The sequence below is a fragment of the Nuphar pumila genome, chromosome 13 (genome assembly GCF_984573655.1).
Source record: "Nuphar pumila chromosome 13, dmNupPumi1.hap1.1, whole genome shotgun sequence".
Lineage (NCBI taxonomy): Eukaryota > Viridiplantae > Streptophyta > Magnoliopsida > Nymphaeales > Nymphaeaceae > Nuphar > Nuphar pumila.
Window position 1 is genome coordinate 96243321 of NC_143261.1, and position 18205 is coordinate 96261525.

Sequence of the window (18205 nt, forward strand, 5' to 3'; positions counted from 1 at the left end):
TGGCAGTACTGGATGTAGGAGTGACTTAGGATTTGTGAAATGGCCTCCGCAATTTGAGCAATCGTCAAATTATTGAAATTGCCTCCTTTTCTTGTTTCTTCACATTTTGAAGGTTCTTCACGCACTGCGGCCACCTTTCTTTTGAGTTTGGGACAATCCGGTCTTATGTGCTCCGGATCATTACAAAAGTGACAAGTAACATTTTTTTTCTCCTTAATTGTATCCTCCTCAATTGTATTTTTTCTCAAAGTGATGAGGCTTATAGGTTTTTACATAGTTTCTGGGTCTTGATACAGCGAAAACCTCATTACTAGTTTTGTGTATTTCAAGTCTAGTTTCCTTTTGACACACTTGGGCAAGAGCCTCACTTATACAAGGAGCAGAAGTTCTATGAAGAAGAAATTACCGTACTTGCTCAAATTCCAATCTAAGGCTACATAAGAATGAGAAAATATTCTCTTTCCACTTGTTTTTGCCTTATTTCAATTCTTAAACCTTCCCACTTAGGTTCTAGGATAGCATAGACAATTCATCCTAAATAGGAGATAAGAGACCATAAAAATCTTACACATTTATCTCCTTGCTTGGTAGTATGCACTTTATCTTGGAGATAATATAATCGAGTCATGTCCTTTTAAATGAACATGTTCTTCAAGAATACCCATGCATCACATGTCTTTTTGAATTTGATGATATTGGTAGCGGTCTTGAACATGTATTCATAAATCATGAGAGTATTTGAGCATTGTTAACCTCTCAATCTTTCATTTTTTTTATAGTCTTGTATAACTTTCCCTTTCTCTTCTTCGGAAAGATATTTGATTTGGTCTCTTACTCTTCTTGTTAGCTTTAGTTGGGGTTCATTAATGGTTTCACTAACGAGACCCCATAACTTTTTTTCCTTAATGTGGTTTTTCATGGTGGTAGTCCACATCAAGCAGTTGCTTTTGTTGAGCTTGTAGGAGATGATGGAAGAGGATTCTCTTTCGCCCATGATGACAATCGCGGTGAGGAAGAATACTAGAAGATAACCACCACCGCATGAAGATCACGATCAAGATTTTTTCAAACAAAAGAGCCTTAGGCTCTGATACCATGTAATGAAACAAGATGTGCACAAACACAATGCCAACAAAGGGCTACAAAAGTGCACAAACACAAGAGGGCCTCTAATGGACCAATTACAATCTCACAAAAGAGATAATCACCAAACACATGGCACAACCAACACAATGTAAAAATATAAATTATATTGAATCAAGAAAATGCTTAGAAAAGCCTTATTGAATACAAGGGGAAAACCCCTGTTTATAACCAAACAAAAGGGAGAGTAGGGACAACCCAACTAGCTGTTGGGCTAGCCCCCAACAGTCGTTGGGAGCCACCCAACGACTAGTTGGGCTGCCCCAACAGCCACAAACAAAATAACATAAAAAAGAAAGAAAAAGAAAGGAAAAGAAAGGAAAAATCAGCTTTATGGGCTGATCCTTATTGCAATGGGAAATTACTTACCCCTGATGGGTATTTCAGTTTATATAGACAAAAATAAATATGTACATATATATATATATATATATGTGTGTGTGTGTGTGTGTGTGTGTGTGTGTGTGATCCATACAACATATTTTAACAGTGGCGAGTCAGTTTATGAGTGCTCCTAGATCTCATTTGGTGGTTGTGCTGAGGATTATTAGATATATTAAAATTACAATGCATTATGCGCTATTCTTTTCTTCATCTTCATTAGAGTTGAAGGCTTATTGTGATGTAGACTTTGGGGCACAGGATCAGCATTCCACTACTGGGTTTTGCATATTTTTGGGGGATTCTTTGATATCGTGGAAGAGCAAGAAACAACATGGAGTTGCTCTATCAACTGCATAAGCAAAGTATCATACGATGGCCCAGGTCGCAACTGAGATTACATGGTTGAGATGGTTATTGCAGGATGTGGGAGTTGTTATTGAGGGTGCTATTGCTTTGTATTGTGACAATCATAGTGCTATCCATATAGCTATAAATCTAGAATTTCATAAGAGGACTCAGTACATTGAGATAGATTGTCACTTCACCCTACTTGGAAGGAATCATGTCATTGTCATGTTGGGACCGCTAGTCAGATAGTGGATTGCTTCATTAAAGTTTATCTTCGAAGACTTTTCAACCCTTTCTCTTCAAAGATATAATGATTGTGTTCTCATTATTCGAAGTTTGAGTGGGAGTGTTAAGGAATGTAATGCTAATATTACATGTGTATGCTACCCTCTTTCCTTTGTACATATGTTTATGTTTTAGGGTATCTTTGTAACATATCTATAGGGGTATTCAACTATTTTTGTCCTCTTGTGTATCCAAAGGGGACTTCCCCCATCTGTTGTATTCTTCCATTCTTTTGAACCTAATGAAAGTTCATTGTTCTCTCCCTCTCTTCCTCTTTTTTTGGTATGCATATGTGCTAGTGTGCCTTAAGTTTGTGTAGGGAAAAAGATATTTAACATTCCCAACTTACTGAGAATCTCTTGTAATTTTGATTTGTTTACTCCTTTTGTCAAAATTTCAGCCAATTGAAGACGAGTATGCCAGGCTGCATATTGGAAGATTCTTTTAACCTGATTCCTATTCTCCCGTATGAATGTTCTACTGTAAATCTTCATTGGATATATGTATTCACAAACAGCTACACTTATTTGTTCCTTTGTCAATGACCACTATGTGAAAAATAATTCATTCTCGTGCTTGTTAGCAACACTTTGATATCCAACAGCAGATTTCTTCACAACAGCGTTATCACACTTAGTCTTATCATTAGAAACATGCTGATATATGAAAATGTGTCTCTTTTTGAAAGAAAAACATCTATATCCTTTCTGAGTATTTGAATATCTGAGTAATCCGCATTTGATGTTTAGGATCTAACTTCTTTCTTCGAGCTTGGTCTACATGTACGGAGCATGTACAACCAGAGCTCTTATTTATAGAATAATTCGGTTGCTATTCCAAAAAGTTTAATGGCAGTCGTTTGATTTTTCTTTCTGCAACAATATGGCAGTCATTTGATTTTTTTTCTGCATTATTGTTCTGGTATATAGGTTGATGAGACATTTTGCTTTGTGACTGATACTTTAGCAAATAATGGGAGAGAACAGAATCTGTGTTCATAATATCCAAGTAATTGAAGCATGAGTAAACATGAGTATGTTATTAATGGGAAGTTATTCTTTCATTAAAAAATTGTGGCTAAAAACAGGTAATGGAATCTCATGGAGCTGTCATTTTTGTCCTATATATTAAACTGATGGGTTTTTAGTCACATTTTATCTGTAAATGGATTCTGTTGCAATTCCCTTGTTGTATTTTTGCACAGTACCGTTTTTGTGGTGGCTAACAATTTTCTTTTCTTTCTATCTTTAGGTATTTGAGGCTTCAGAATGTTCTTTGTATCCCTGAAACATGTGTAAGTTACATCTCATATATTGTTCTTAATCTTTTTTAGTGATCAAGTTTGGCTAAATTCCTTTAGGATTTAAACTAACCAGTCACTCCTTGCTCTTGATCTTTTCTGCAAAAGCAATAACAATGTTTTCTCTGGATATTTTAATTTTTTACCTTTATAGCACATGTTATTCAGGATCGGTCTTTCCTATGAGACTTACTGTTTAAGTGTTACTTATATGCATTATACAAATATGCAATCCTAAGAGACATCCTTGTTGAAAAGTGCTAGCAGGTTTATGGTCATAAAGAGTGTGTCATTCTTTGCTGCCATCATCATTTTGTGTTGGAAGGCATGTTTGTCATTGGCAACTGTTGTAATTTGTGCAGACTGTGGATATTTTGCAATAATGTTTTCTCTGTTCCCGTGTGTGTGTGTGTGGTGTGCATCCTGCTACAAGTAAAACCAAGGCTGAAGAGAGTTTTGGTGTGTTGGTGCCCCAATCCATGTTTCTCTATCCATCCCCAAATCTTTCCTCTATTGATTGCAGTTGTAAGACCAATATGCAGCATTTACCAACATATATTCGTATGGATCTGATTCTTCTAATTAGGATGACAAGCTCATCCTGCATTCTTGATGACATGGTTTAAGAGTAAACAGTTGCTTAGATCATGCCACCAGACTAGATGAGAGAGTGCTTCCATAGTTTTTATAGATTATTGGTGTAACCTATAGTTCTGGTTTTTGTCATCTTAATGAACTTCTAATTAACAACAATGTTGGTTTATTGCAAATGTTCATTTCATATGTAGGAGCCGTTTCATTCTTTTCCTTCTGAATCATATATATATATATATATATATATGTGTGTGTGTGTGTGTGTGTGTGTGTGTGTGTGTGTTCCTGGCATGCACAGTTAGGATCATTAAGGGCATTCTAGTAAACTTAGAGCTATTACATTTTGTTACAAGGAAACAAATGCCAAAAACAAATTCTAATGCTCAAAGAAAAAACAACTCACAAGAATCAAAATAGTGAAGACTCTCTCAATAGTTAAAATATATATATATATATATATATATATCTAAAATGCTTTAGAAAGAGCATACCTACAAAGTGGGACTTAGTCCCGTATAGATACAAGATGGAATGTGCTAGCTGTACCCAGGAAGAGCTGAAACAGACACATACATGCACAAGCATGCAATGAAACAAAAAGAAGAAAGATAAGAGCCAACCGCTCATCAAGAATACCAGTCCAGCTGATTAATGAGTCATGTACATGAGGTAATGTTGCATTCATGGAAAAGGCTAGATACCTTCCGTAACTGACCAGCTGTTCCTCAGAGAATTTTTGGCAATTAAGTCATTAAATTTACCAGAGCCTACTTTGGATGGTCACTAATACAGAATTAAAGTCCTCTGTGATGTATACGAATATTTATCCACTCAAAGGCAGTACAGTACCTAATCTTATAAGATATGTTCGTGTAATGTTCAGTATCCATAATTACTGCAGCAGCATGACCTCAATCCTTTTCTTCTTCTTTTTCATTGTTAGCAAATATAAAATAGGGTAGACTATATGATTACCATGTTTTATATTTACCATTGATTAAATTCCCTTATCTTGGCTTCTTTACATGTCTCAGGTTTTGCTTAGAAGTGGCAAGCTACAAGGAATTGTTTTTCGAGGAATCAAATCAAAATGTCATGTATGAATTATTTACAGGATCTCTCCCTCTCTCATTTTGAAGATTGAAGATTATATTGCCTGATTCCAGATGCAGTTATTAGAAATGGCTTCCCAAAAGTTTTGTGGCATGATAACAGTGTTCAGAGAAATGTCATTATATCATTTGAAATAGAGAAAGGATATAAAATGATGTGTCCATGCTGTTTAACAAAGTTGCTTCTGCCAGGATCTTACATCAAGAATGCCATCGTGAAACTGCTTGCTTATGCCACCACTGCACACATCAACACAAATGTGCTCCTGTTCTTGTTCTAGATGATAATCTGTGATATGGTTGTTGTGCTTCTCATGAAGCCATACAAATTATCTAAATTAAACTTGTGAATATCATTGAATGTCACAGAAGACAGCCCAAGTTCACATATTCTAAGAACACAAGTTGAATTTTGTTACTTGACTACGCAGCCCAAGTTCTTTTTTTCCTCCCATATAAAGGATTATCTTGGCTGGACAATATAATGAATATCATTTCTTTTAAACAATGTTTCAATGCAAGAGCTATGGCAAGGGCCATACCAAACAAATATTTTATAGTGACCCAAGAAAAGCACATGGTCATGTTAGTACAAGGATACAACCATGGCATCTTCATTTCAAACCCATTGTATACTGATGGGGAAAAGATCATAGAGTTGACAGTTGCATAGGTCATGATAGTTGCATCTTCATCTGGTATTCTGACATTTTGGGTCCATCATAGTTGCATCATCATCTGGAATTCTGATTTTGCTATTAGATAATCAACCAAGATCTTGAATAACATCCTCTACATAATGCAGTAAACTGCATCATATGTTTTTTCTCTAATTTGATACTTTTTTAATCCGTATGCTTCTTTATTTTCTTTGTCTCCATTCTATGTCACATGGGTGCGGGTGCGGGGATGCGGCACTTCCAAAAAACCTAGGTGCGAGGGTGCGGCAGGGGCAAAAATATATATAAAAATATATATATATATATATATATATATATATATATATATATATATTTGAAGTTTTAACAGTTTAACATTTAACAGTAAACATTGTCATAAACTCATAATATGATTCATCATGCATGCAGTATATCAACCTAAATATCAAATTATCAATCAAATAAGTAAAGCAATTACATAAATCGACCTAAATATCAATCAAATAAGTATTGTATAAAAGAACTAAATTACATACAAAAGTATATCCTGATGAAGTAATGGATGTTAATAATTTTCTTCTTCATCATCAAATGCATCATTAGAAGGAATACTGGGCTCAACTAAATCCATGTTTGTTACGTTGAATTCATGTTCTCCCTCGAAGTCACACTCTTCTGGGTTTACATCCCAAAATTTGGATGTTTCTTGTCTGCGTTATAAACCCAATTTGAAAATGATAAATACAATACAAGTATATTTAAATGAAAACTAAAAAATAATCAAATAACTAAGAGAGCAAATTAGTACATGTATTCATCATTGCTTTGCAAAAGTAATCGAAGATTTGAATGAACATATACTAAATCCTCTGCACGCTTGTTGGTGAGTTTGTTTCTCTTCATGTTGTGGATTTGAGAATATATGCTCCAATTTCTTTCACAACAAGATGAACTAGCAGGCTGCGATAGCAATCTTAATGCAAGACGTTGCAGAAGAGGTGTTTCTGATCCAAATGTTGACCACCATGTGATAGGATCTATATTATCTTCTTCTCTCGCGAATAATGTCGGTCCATATAATCTCGAAGATGAAAATTTTTCAAACTCTTGTGTGACTTGATGTAGAAGATATGCTTCTGGAAAAAGTCTTGTCATACACATATTTCTATGTGTTGATAGCTCTGGGTCTAAATTTGGAGGGACACGACCAATACCACCAGCCCGCCACTTATTTGTATAATATTTTGGATTATGATAATGTGCCATGCAATGCAAAGGAGTTTGCTCTTATCCCATCTTCTGACTAAAATTGAATGAATATGATTAAAAAAATCTGAATCATCCAATGCAGGATTTTTTTCTTCATGCATGAAAACTATAGCTTGTATTTTTTCAATCATATTATCCCACATTTCATAAACTCTGTGAAGCATGGGCTCATCCTTATCAACTTCTCTTAACATTTCCCAAATAGGTTGCGTAAATTGAAGGAAGTATACCACTCTGTCCCAAAACCCATCATCAAGAATGAATTTCTTAATTTCTTGAGCCTTGATATCATCATCAGCACGATAGAATGTCCAATTTTCATCAGTCACCATGTTAATCAAAGCATTCTTCACTCTTTTAATCCTCTTCATCATCACAATGATGGACGCAAAACGTGTTTCAGCGACCTTCAACAATTTCAAATCAGAATGCCTATTAAATATAGCATTAGCACGATGGTGGTTAACAACAAAATTCTTAATGCTTTTGACATTTCTTTCTAAATCTTCAATCCATGAACATAAAGCATATGCTTGTGAATTTTCTTCTTCTTTGGGGTTGCAGATGCTCTTTAGGGCTAGATTTAAGTTGTGTGCTACACAGGGAGTCCAAAAAATATGAAGGTACTTGCTCTACAAACTCAACGCTGCACTTTTACAAATTGGAGCGTTGTCTGTAAAGATTTGTACAACTTCCTGATCACCCACTTCTTTTATCACTTCTATAAACAATCCCTTCAAATACTCTGCATTTTTATATTCTCCAGATGCATCAACTGCTTTCAAGAATATTGGGCCACTAAGCGAACAAGCAATGAAATTGATTAATGAACGCCTTTGAATATTTGTCCATCCATCAGACACAATAGAAACTTCATTTTGCTCCCATGAATATTTTTTAATCTCTAGCAATCTCTCCACATTTGCCCTCTCTTCTGCAAGAAGTGTGGTTCGTATTTTTTCTGAACTTGGAGGCACATAACCACTCAAATTATAATTTGCCAAGGATGTTACTAAATCCTTCCAATAAGGATTTCTAGCCGCATTAAATGGGAGTGAACCAGAATAAAAATACCTCTCAACTTTTCTATCTAATTCTTCTCTTCCATATGTATTGAATGCTGCTTGTATCGTTCCTCTACCTCCTACATTGACTTTTCTTTTTTTTTCAGCATCTTCTTGGTGGCTTGCAAATGGCACACTGACTGTAGAAGAATCGGCCATTGCCTTTCTCTTGTCATATTCTTCTTGTATTTTCTTGTATTGTCTTCGCATTGCCTCATCGACTTTTCTGCAAGCTGAAATGCCATGTCCTGGTATCTTCAACAAATGAGCATTCACTCTTGTGTAAGACCCAACAAAATCTCTTTCGCAGAGCTTGCATCGAAATCTCTTGTTTCCACCACCTCCTCCAGTTTTTGCAAGTTTATCTACATGTACCCATAGTGGCCCCACATCATCAATCCCACTGCAACTATCAGCAAAACGAGCAGCAGAACTCACATGTTGGGATGAGGACGACGCAAGTCCTTTCCCTTTATCCGTCATTTTTATCCTGAAAACACAAAAAAAATACATTAAAATTTTCAAATAAATTCAAAAACACAGGGAGAAGAGGGGGCTCAGGCCCTCCCCTGCCAACCCAACAAGAGAGCGAGAGTGAGGGGAGCTCGGCCCCTCCCCTGCTGAAAACAGAGGGAGCAGGGGGGGCTCAGCCCCTACCCTGCCGACCTAAAAAGAGAGTTAGAGGGGGGAGGGGCTCGGCCCCTCCCCTGTCGACCCGAAAAAAAACAGATGGGGGAGGGGCTCGGCCCCTCCCCTGCTGAAAATAGAGAGAGCAGGGGGGGCTCAGCCCCTACCCTGCCGACCCAAAAAGAGAGCCAGAGGGGGGAGGGGCTCGGCCCCTCCCCTCTCGACCCAAAAAAAAAAACAGATGGGGGAGGGGCTCGGCCCCTCCCCTGTCGACCCCAAAAAATAAAACAGATGGGGGAGGGGCTCGGCCCCTCCCCTGTCGACCCCAAAAAATAAAACAGATGGGGGAGGGGCTCGGCCCCTCCCTTGTCGACCCAAAAAAAAAAACAGATGTGGGAGGGGCTCGGCCCCTCCCCTGCCGAAAAACGAGGGAGCAGGGGGGGGCTCAGCCCCTCCCCTGCCGACCCAACAAGAGACCGAGAGAGGGGGGGGGGGGGTGCTCGGCCCCTCCCCCTGCCGACCCAAGAAGAGAGTGAGAGAGGGTACATACTTGCGAAAGGAGTGGAGGAGCCTGGGAGGCGGAGCTGGAGCGGCGATGGGAGAGAGCTCGAGCTCAGGGGGAGAGAGAGGAGAGATTAGGGCAAAAAAAAAATTGCCCTAATCCTCCTTTTCATCGGGGATTTTTTTTTTTCGCCCAAATAGTGGACAAAAATGACCCTGGGTGCGTTGACCGCACCCGCACGCGCACCCGCGTCGCGTCGACGTGGGTGCGGCATCTGTTTTGCCGAGTCCCTGTGACATAGTCTCCATTATATTTGCTTTGTACAGTATAACATATTATGCTTAAGGTTGTTGCACATATGCTTATTTAATTTTAACAAATAAATTGTCATGTGTCTAATATTGATCAAATGCTCTCTCTCTCTCTCTCTCTCTCTCTCTCTCTCTCTCTCTCTCAATAAAAGCATGCTGCTCTTGTTGTCCATTTCTATTAAGTGTGTGCACATTATAGTAGGTAGGGCCTGTCTCAGCAAGTTGAATTTTATAGGTTGATGGAATTTGCAAGATTTTGAGCCAAAACAAGGAGACATTGCTATCTCTGGAGTTCATGCACTGCAGGTTGTCAACAGATGTGTTGAATGATATTTGTGGTTCTTTATATAGAGGGAGAGATCCGGTGCACTGTATCATGGATTTTTCAATCAAATCATCAGTGATTTTGTTTGGCCGAATGCATGATCATCCAACTAGATTTTTGTCTTTCCTTTCATCTGGAAGGTACTTTTAATGTTCATAGTTTTTCCATGAGTTGATCTTGATATTTTGTTTCTTGACTGCTTTGTTAATATGACACTCATGAGAGCTATACCATGTGAAAAGAGTGGTGCTATTTTGCTTGTGTTGTGGATATTTTTATTTTTCTAAGTATGATGGCTTCTTTATTTTGTTGCAAATTATTGATCTAATAGAGCATTTTGCCATCATCAATGATTATTAGAGTAGGTATGGTTCATCATCAAAATGAATCAACTAGATGTCAATTGTTGCAATGCTGATGCATTTTATGCCTAGGGTGAGTAAAAGACAAGTAAATGTGGAACGGTAAGTCTTTTGGTTACCAAAGGTTATGAACCTATGAGCATTATGGGAATGCACCAGCAGTCATCATGACATGTGAGTAAACATGGATGTAAGATCCAATTGGTTCCTTGCCCATGGGTCCAGGAGTGGAAGACCCATTTCTCTAGTGCTAGACATTGATAGATACAATATACTTTCCTGCAAGGTTGTAAAAAGGGTATGGAAACCCGTGTTGGAAACACCACGAATATGAGTGTGTTGTATCGTATCTTAAGGTACAAAATAAACTCATTTTGCAAAAATTAAGAAAATATAAAAAATGCAAAAAAACAAGAATGTTTGGGAAAAATATATTAGAATGCAATACAAAAAGAAATAATTTCAGCATTATGAGTAATTAAACATACACATGCACTACTAAAACATATGAAACGATATTGTAACAAGCTAACAACTTGCAAAACAAAATTTTACTATTAAAGAGACATTATAACAAAAGAAAAGAAAATACATCCAAATCTACCTTGATTCATCAATCATGACGAAAACGATAATAAAAGGATCTTATTTTGAGTTATATCATCCTTCGTCTTCATTTAGTATTGGATCAGCTTAATCATTGCATTCCTCCTCAAGTGCACCGTTTATCTCAACTTATCTCAATGTCTAGTTGCCTCCAGTCAGCATCATCATTGAGGACGTCAGCTCGTCTTCCACTCATTCAATATTGGAGATGCATGATGTCTTTTGCTGCATTTGTTCATAAATTAATGGCATGCTATGGTGATGACAATTCATGCATCAAATGACCATTTTATTTTTAGATTTTGTTGAGTATTTATGTAGTTGTGGTAAACTTATTGATGTTCATAGCCTTTCATGGATGTTAACAAGCTGCCCACAAACTTATACCCTTGGTAAATTTTAAAAAATGACATTGTGTTGCATGTGTAAAGTTGTAAACAAAAGAGTGTAGACCTTCCATTCTCTTTTATCAGGGCACTTCTTTTATCTGGTGCTAACAACATTAACAAGTGAAAGAAAATGTTGTGAGCTGTAAGTGCATATGTATTTGAATTTCGTTCTTGGTTCCCATAGTTTGATGTGAGCCCATCAAGGGCTTGTGTCCAGGCCTATTGAATAGTCGATCTAATGAATTGATAAAGTTGACTATAACCTAAGTTACTTGGACACTGACACAGATGTCAAACACAATTATACACACACATATAGGGAGAGAAAAAATGAAAAGTAATTAAATAAAAAATAACTATTTAAAAGAAAAGAGGGATACATCCTCAGTTCTCTTTGTTTCCCCTATGGGTGTGTTTGATTACTGGAGACAAAATCTCCTTCGGGATATTATCTACCTTGATAAATATTTTGTGGAGTTTTTGTCATAATGGCAAATTTATCTTCCATTTGATTGCGGCTGAAAAAAGTAAGTGAAATTGTATCATGTATTTGATTGAAAATTAGGAAAAGACTAAGGTTTTGCTCCAAACCCTTGATTTTATTGATTGAAATTCTGAAAAGCTCCACCATTCTCCATTTCCAATAGCTGAGGTTGATGTTGTAACCGTAGAATAGAAGGAATCGATGGACAACACAGTTTTCTGTCAAGCATGCCTGTTTTGGGTGATAGAAGAGGAAAAAGTAAAGAGGGAGGAGGAATATGGGTGGAAAAAGTAGTGGTGTTGTGATGGTTTTTGATCGGTTGTGGCAAAAAGAGAGGACATGAAGGGAAATAGAGAAGAGGAACAAGAGAAAACAGAGAGAGAGAGAGAGTTACTGCAGCGCTCGCTGGAGGAGGAGAATCCGAGGTAGGAGAGGAGGCGACAACTGTCGGGAGCGGTAGCATTGCTACAATGGGAAAAGTTTGAGGAGAAGTTGAGGATGTAAGCAGATGGATGTCGTAATGTGTTGAAGTGATGCTTTTGTTTTCTGGTGATTACTTTCCTTGTAGAAAATGGAGTGAGGGGTGCAACTTTTTTCTCTCATTTTTAGAGATAAAAACCAAGCAAAAAATTCCGAGAAATTTCACTGTGTTTGATGCATGTGTGGAACCCACATCAATTTTGGCAGAAAAGTCTTGTGGCATCAAACAATTTAATATACATCAAAATTGTGAAAGAGAAGAAAAGTTAGTTTTTAAATGGGATTGACCAGGGCTTGACTGTGGTAATAGTAAGAGAGGGTTTTTAGTGACTTGCTTGTCTTCTTCATCAACTGAGTGAAAAAGAGAAAAGGGGAGGGTGGTGTTAAAATATGATGTATATTTATATATATATCTATATATATCGATTACGACACATATACATATATATGATATATATATGTCTACGTGTCTATCTATATATATAAATATATATATATATATATTTTTGTAAAACCCCACAGGGGTATTTCTGTCATTTCACCTGTACACGCATATCCTTGATATGCTTTTTCTTTTCTTTCTTTTTCCTTTTTTCTTTTCCCTTTTTGTATTTTTTACTTTTTCCTTTTTTACATTTGAGAGGGGTCCACATAGAGTCGTTGGACCCCTCCAACGGTCATAAATATGACCGTTGGAGGGGCTCCAACCACTCTATGGGAGCCCCTCCTTGGGTCCCTTGCTGTGTATAAATAAGGGGCTCAGCCCCATGTATTCCTCAAGCTTCTTTTGAAGCATTCTATGAAGTGAGATATATTTTTTTATCTTCTTTTTGTGCTTGACCACTTTTGTGGTTTATTTTGCCCTTTAGTGGCATCTTGTGTATGTGCGTGCTTCCGTGCTTTCACTTGGAGACGTTGCTCTTTTCATTTGGCACTTCATTACAGGTGGAACCCTTTCTATATAGTAAAGTGGCATGTCAACTCTGTTTCATGGAGTTGGGACCCAATGAAATGTATGGAGAGAAAATAGGGTTTGAACAAGATTGACACAAAGTGTCAGACATAGGATACTTTGTGTCAGACCCTCAAAAGTGTCGGACAACCAACACTGAGTGTTCATTTTTTCTTGGACACTTTTATGTTAAAGAGAAGTGCCTAGGAATGTCAATGTCTAGGTATCAGTGTTGGACACTGACACATTGGCCCTCCAGAAGAGTCGAGGTAACATAGACTATAACAGATCCCCAATGTTGATTAAATTTTATAGCTGTTGTGAGCCATTTCCCTAACTTCTGAAAATTGAAAATTAGCAGCATGCTCTTTCTATGGTGTATCTTAAGCCTGGTCAATTTTGAGTTTCAGTAGGATAATTCACTTTTTAAGTGTTTGGCAGTAAGCCCCAAAGACGTTTAGCGTAGTGGGATGGGGCCTAGGCCGCTATGCAGGCGGTCTAAGTTCAAATCTCATTGGCATCACTCCTTGCGCAAGCTGAAGCGTGGTGACTCCCTCGGGGCTAGGGGTAAGCCCACAGAGTTTTATGCTACCAGGACAGTGACTGTAAGTACAACAGGCAGAGCCAATGCGGCTAGGTCGCTGTTCCTGGGGGTGGTTTCTCCATGTAAACATAAAAAAAAGTGTTTGGCAGTATCGGGACACTTGAAAGATAGGTTATTCATGCTGGCTCATCCTGCATATCTTGCAGATTTAGTCATTTGATATTTTGATACAAGACATTGCCTGTTGCATGTGTTATATTTCACAAAATTAATATGGTTTACAACAGCATAAAAAAAATCTTTCTTGTTTTTGCTTTAATATGGAAATACAGATATATGTGGTATTACAACATATGTTGTTTAGAATGCTTGAGATCTGGTTATGATGTATAATTTTCACTGTGCACATTTCTATGTATCACTGTCACCGATATCGCCAATATTTTGAATATATCACGATATTATCAGCAATTTCAAGCTTGCCAATAATATTGGGAATATATTGTGATGTTTTCAAAATATCGGCAAATAAAAAATATCATGATATTATTGCGATAATTTTTTAAATTTATTTATTTATTTATTTATTTTAAGTTTGCATTTCCTGTTTTTTGTTTCTTTTATATTTTAAAACCTTTAAAACATGTTTATTTATATTTTTAAAGAAAAATAATACAAAACTTATTATTTTCTTAGGTTTTTTGTTGCTATTTATATTTTTTTCAATATTTTAAACTCTCAAGATTTATCAATTTTTGAAAATCTCTCTGAGAATAACCCTCGCTGAGAAATTACCTTTAACAATACAGGTGACTATGGTATATATATATATAATCTACTTCATCTTATATTGCATAGTACGTTGACACTATGCAAGTGGTATCAAGGTTTTTTATTGTCAAAGCTATAATATTTAACTGTAATTGTTCCGGTTTGACACCAAAGCTGCCATGCAGTTTTATTTTTATCACTGGTTTTGCTGTCATAATTTTAATCTATGAACATTGTCTTGTTAGGTCGTTTTGTTCACTGGATATCTCTGATAGTGGCTTGGAACCAAAGTTTGCAAGAATGATTCTAGATACTCTGATTGAGTCATCATCCAGTATTTCTGCTTTAGAGCTCTCTGATAATAGAGTGAGGATAAATCAACTTGTCCCTGTGTTTTCTTTAATAAAAGAAGATTTAGGTAAATGACAGCCTCATCACTTCTATTGCAGCTTTCTGGTTGGCTTTCTCTGGATTCTGCTTTAAATCTCTCTCCAGTTTGTTCCAGATTGAACATGTCTTTAAGATCATTGCAGGTTTTAAATTTAAGGTATGTTCACAGTTAACTATCTCTAGTATTTTGTATGGGTTATCTTATGTTGCCAACTGTGAGCCATTTTGGTTTGTAGGTGCTTCTCCTCTCAACTGAAACTTTTAATGTATTATCAGTGTGTGGATTGGGCCCATATCGAACAGGCATTCGGGACAGCTTTTGAGACCTTGATTTTCAGTGGATTTTTTATTCCCATTATCCAAACATTGCCACTACTGAGGTGGCTATGTTCAAACTTAGTGTTGAAATCTGGCTGAGGCTGGCATATTCATTCTCTCTATTAAGACATCTGGAAATGAGTGAATGGTCAAGGCTATCACTGGGTATAGTAGAGACAGGCATAAACTGGTAATATTGACTCATTCGACAATTGTGATGTGTAATCAAGAGAAAGTGAAACTGCATGAATTCTAATAAGAACCTTGATAGACAATTTTATTGGTTTACACATTATTTTGGGATCTTTAAGGCTCATACCTGGGCAGTTGGGCCTAAACATAGTTCTGCTATGCGCTAGATGGGTGATGGCAGTGCCATGACAGAATTGTATACAAATTGTCTGGCCATCTGGACGAGAGAGAGAGAGAGAGAGGTTTACATCGAAATTGACTATCATGGCTAGATTCATTCCTTGTACAATATAAGTGAAGTGATCACCTCTAATAAGGTCATCTCGTGCCGGCATAACTTTATCAGATCTTCATTCACTTGTATAGAATCATAACTTGCATCCTAGGTCTTCTCCATGAAACAGTATCCAATTACTCTTCTCAATCTTCTGTCCATAATGCGTCAAATACTTCCATTGAGCTCATCTGAAACTCATTAGCTTCTGTTCTAATCAGCCTCTGCTTTAATTCCATATGATGTAAGCTTGGTTTGCTTTATAATTAATAGAGGACATCTATGGTGATCTCAATCTATGGGCCTTGCTTGCTAAATTGTTGTTGTATTGTATTTTTTTAGGGGAAATAATCTTGTCAGGGAGGATTCAGAGGATCTCAAATCTGCCTTAATGTATATGCCACAGTTAAAACATTTGGATATAAGTGATAATCCACTTGAGGATGATGGAATGAGGTAATTCTGATTCTAAGTTTGATTATGCAAAATTTTCCATGCAGCTTCTTATAAATGTTTCTTTATTATTTGCCAATGTGGTGCAGGGTTTTGGCATCATATTTCAGAGAGCATTCTGAGAATTCATCCATGGTTGGCATGAATATGGAGAATTGTGACCTTTCATGTGTAGGATTAGTTGAAGTTTTGGAAAGCTTATCAACACTGAGAAAAACATTACGATCATTGTCAATCGCCCATAATAATCTTGGCGGGTAAATTCTAGGAATTACATCATGTATTGCTTTTATTTTTCTTTCTCCACGAGTTGAAACCATTGCTACTCATTTATGTGTGTTCCCCCTTGCCAGATCTGCGGCTGTTCCTCTGTCAACCTTCTTATCAAAATGTTGTATTCAGAGACTTGATATTGAAGCTATTGGATTTGGGCCATCTGGTTTCAGCGAGCTGGAAGAAGCAATACTAAGTGATTTGGCACTTGTGTACTTCAACATAAGGTCTGGTAATACTTGAAAGGTGCATATTTGCAATTTTGGTGCAGTCCTGTTTACATGGTACTAAGATCTAAAGTACTTTGAGTATGTTTCATTCTACCTGGTATCCTTACTGCATAATAAATTACCAATTGGCTTTTGCATTAGTCTCTTCAACCAACATGGAGTTAATTTATTGTTTTGCAGCAAAAATCGTGGTGGTCTACGCACAGCATGTTTTCTCTCAAAACTCATTGGACATTCTCCTGAACTTATGGTGGTTGATGCAGGATACAATTTTATTCCTCTAGAATCTGTGACTATCATACATGCTGCCCTAAAACTTTCAAGAGGTATTCTTTTCTATAGCACTGTGTCCTGGTACCAAACATGCTTTGTGGACGTTGTTCCACATGATCTGAACCATGTTGTGCATTTGCAAGAGTTACAAATTATTGAAAGAGAGGAGAATGGTGGTTGCAAGATATATTCAGCTAAATTTTTTTGCATAGTCAATCATATCCTTTGCTCTTTTGCAATTAGTATTGCCTGATAATATGGTTTTTTTGAGAAATTAATATGCTGCCAAAATAACCATGTTGGTTTCCTGAACTGGTCTTGCCTTTACTACTAAGTACTGCTATTGTCAAATCAGGTAACCTTTGTTTGAAGGTGGGAGAAGGGGAGGAGTGGGTTATGTTTTACTACGTTAAATGACATAAGGAGCTTAATTTTATGGTTATCATGTAGAAGAAGTCTTGCATATGTTGGTTCCATCACCACATAATAGGAGAGTGCCTGTTGATACTGGACCCATATTTTTTTTCCTACTTAAGGAAAGTGAAACTCAACTATATTTTCTCTAAAGGAGAGCAAAACTATATCTTTGTTATCCACATCTTATTTTGCATTAATGTTCTTCATTCTTTAGAGGTGAAGATGATACTTTGCTAATTATGCTGGAAAATTGCTCTTTCAGGTAGACTGAAGCGGCTTGACTTGACAGGTAATATTCATTTATGTAACTCTCCTAATAGTTCTGTGTTTGATGAGTTCTGTTATCAAGGAGAGCCAATTGTAGTTCTTTCGTCATCACAAACTTCTATGGCTCCTTATGATGATGACCCTTAAACTTATGTCTCTCCTAGATTAAAGTTTGTGTTGTAAATTAAAGAATTTGTAGTTCTTTACTTATTCTATATATAAGATTTTTTTTCATTTGTTGAAAGATCTAGCAGTTTCTGGGTCTAGGCAAGGTTAGTACAATGCAGTCATTCTACATATCTTGATGTCTTTTCGGAAAGCAAAGGGTTTTTTTTCTTTTCGCAGAAGTGAGGATGTCATTGGAACAAGGCCTGCCATGCATAACTTAGAGGCGATATACAGTGTTGCACATAGATGAGTACATAAAAGTGAAACAACACATGCCCCAACTAGTGTATATGCATATGATAGAAAACATTAATCTGCCTATAGACCTGATACACTAAGAACTCAATGTAACCAATTAGAGTTTGGCATAAAGAACTATAGTCTAGACATGTAAACAATTTGTGAGAATTCTATTAAATGAAATTTAGACTGAATACAT

The 18205-nt window shown here is 36.8% G+C and overlaps 1 protein-coding gene across 1 annotated transcript in view; it reads left to right on the plus strand.

Moving 5' to 3' along the window:
* The window catches only part of LOC149819317 (RNI-like superfamily protein), a 35792-nt gene extending 17960 nt beyond the window's left edge, over nucleotides 1–17832 (plus strand). Inside the window, exons 6-15 of the mRNA XM_089986381.1 lie at nucleotides 3412–3454; nucleotides 5089–5151; nucleotides 9834–10063; nucleotides 14757–14877; nucleotides 14961–15058; nucleotides 16028–16141; nucleotides 16228–16395; nucleotides 16492–16638; nucleotides 16822–16967; nucleotides 17594–17832. Coding sequence (XP_089842507.1) covers nucleotides 3412–3454; nucleotides 5089–5151; nucleotides 9834–10063; nucleotides 14757–14877; nucleotides 14961–15058; nucleotides 16028–16141; nucleotides 16228–16395; nucleotides 16492–16638; nucleotides 16822–16967; nucleotides 17594–17745 — 1282 coding nt within the window. The 3' untranslated portion in view covers nucleotides 17746–17832. The remainder of the gene's footprint in view (nucleotides 1–3411; nucleotides 3455–5088; nucleotides 5152–9833; nucleotides 10064–14756; nucleotides 14878–14960; nucleotides 15059–16027; nucleotides 16142–16227; nucleotides 16396–16491; nucleotides 16639–16821; nucleotides 16968–17593) is intronic.
* The last annotated feature ends 373 nt before the right edge of the window (nucleotides 17833–18205 follow it).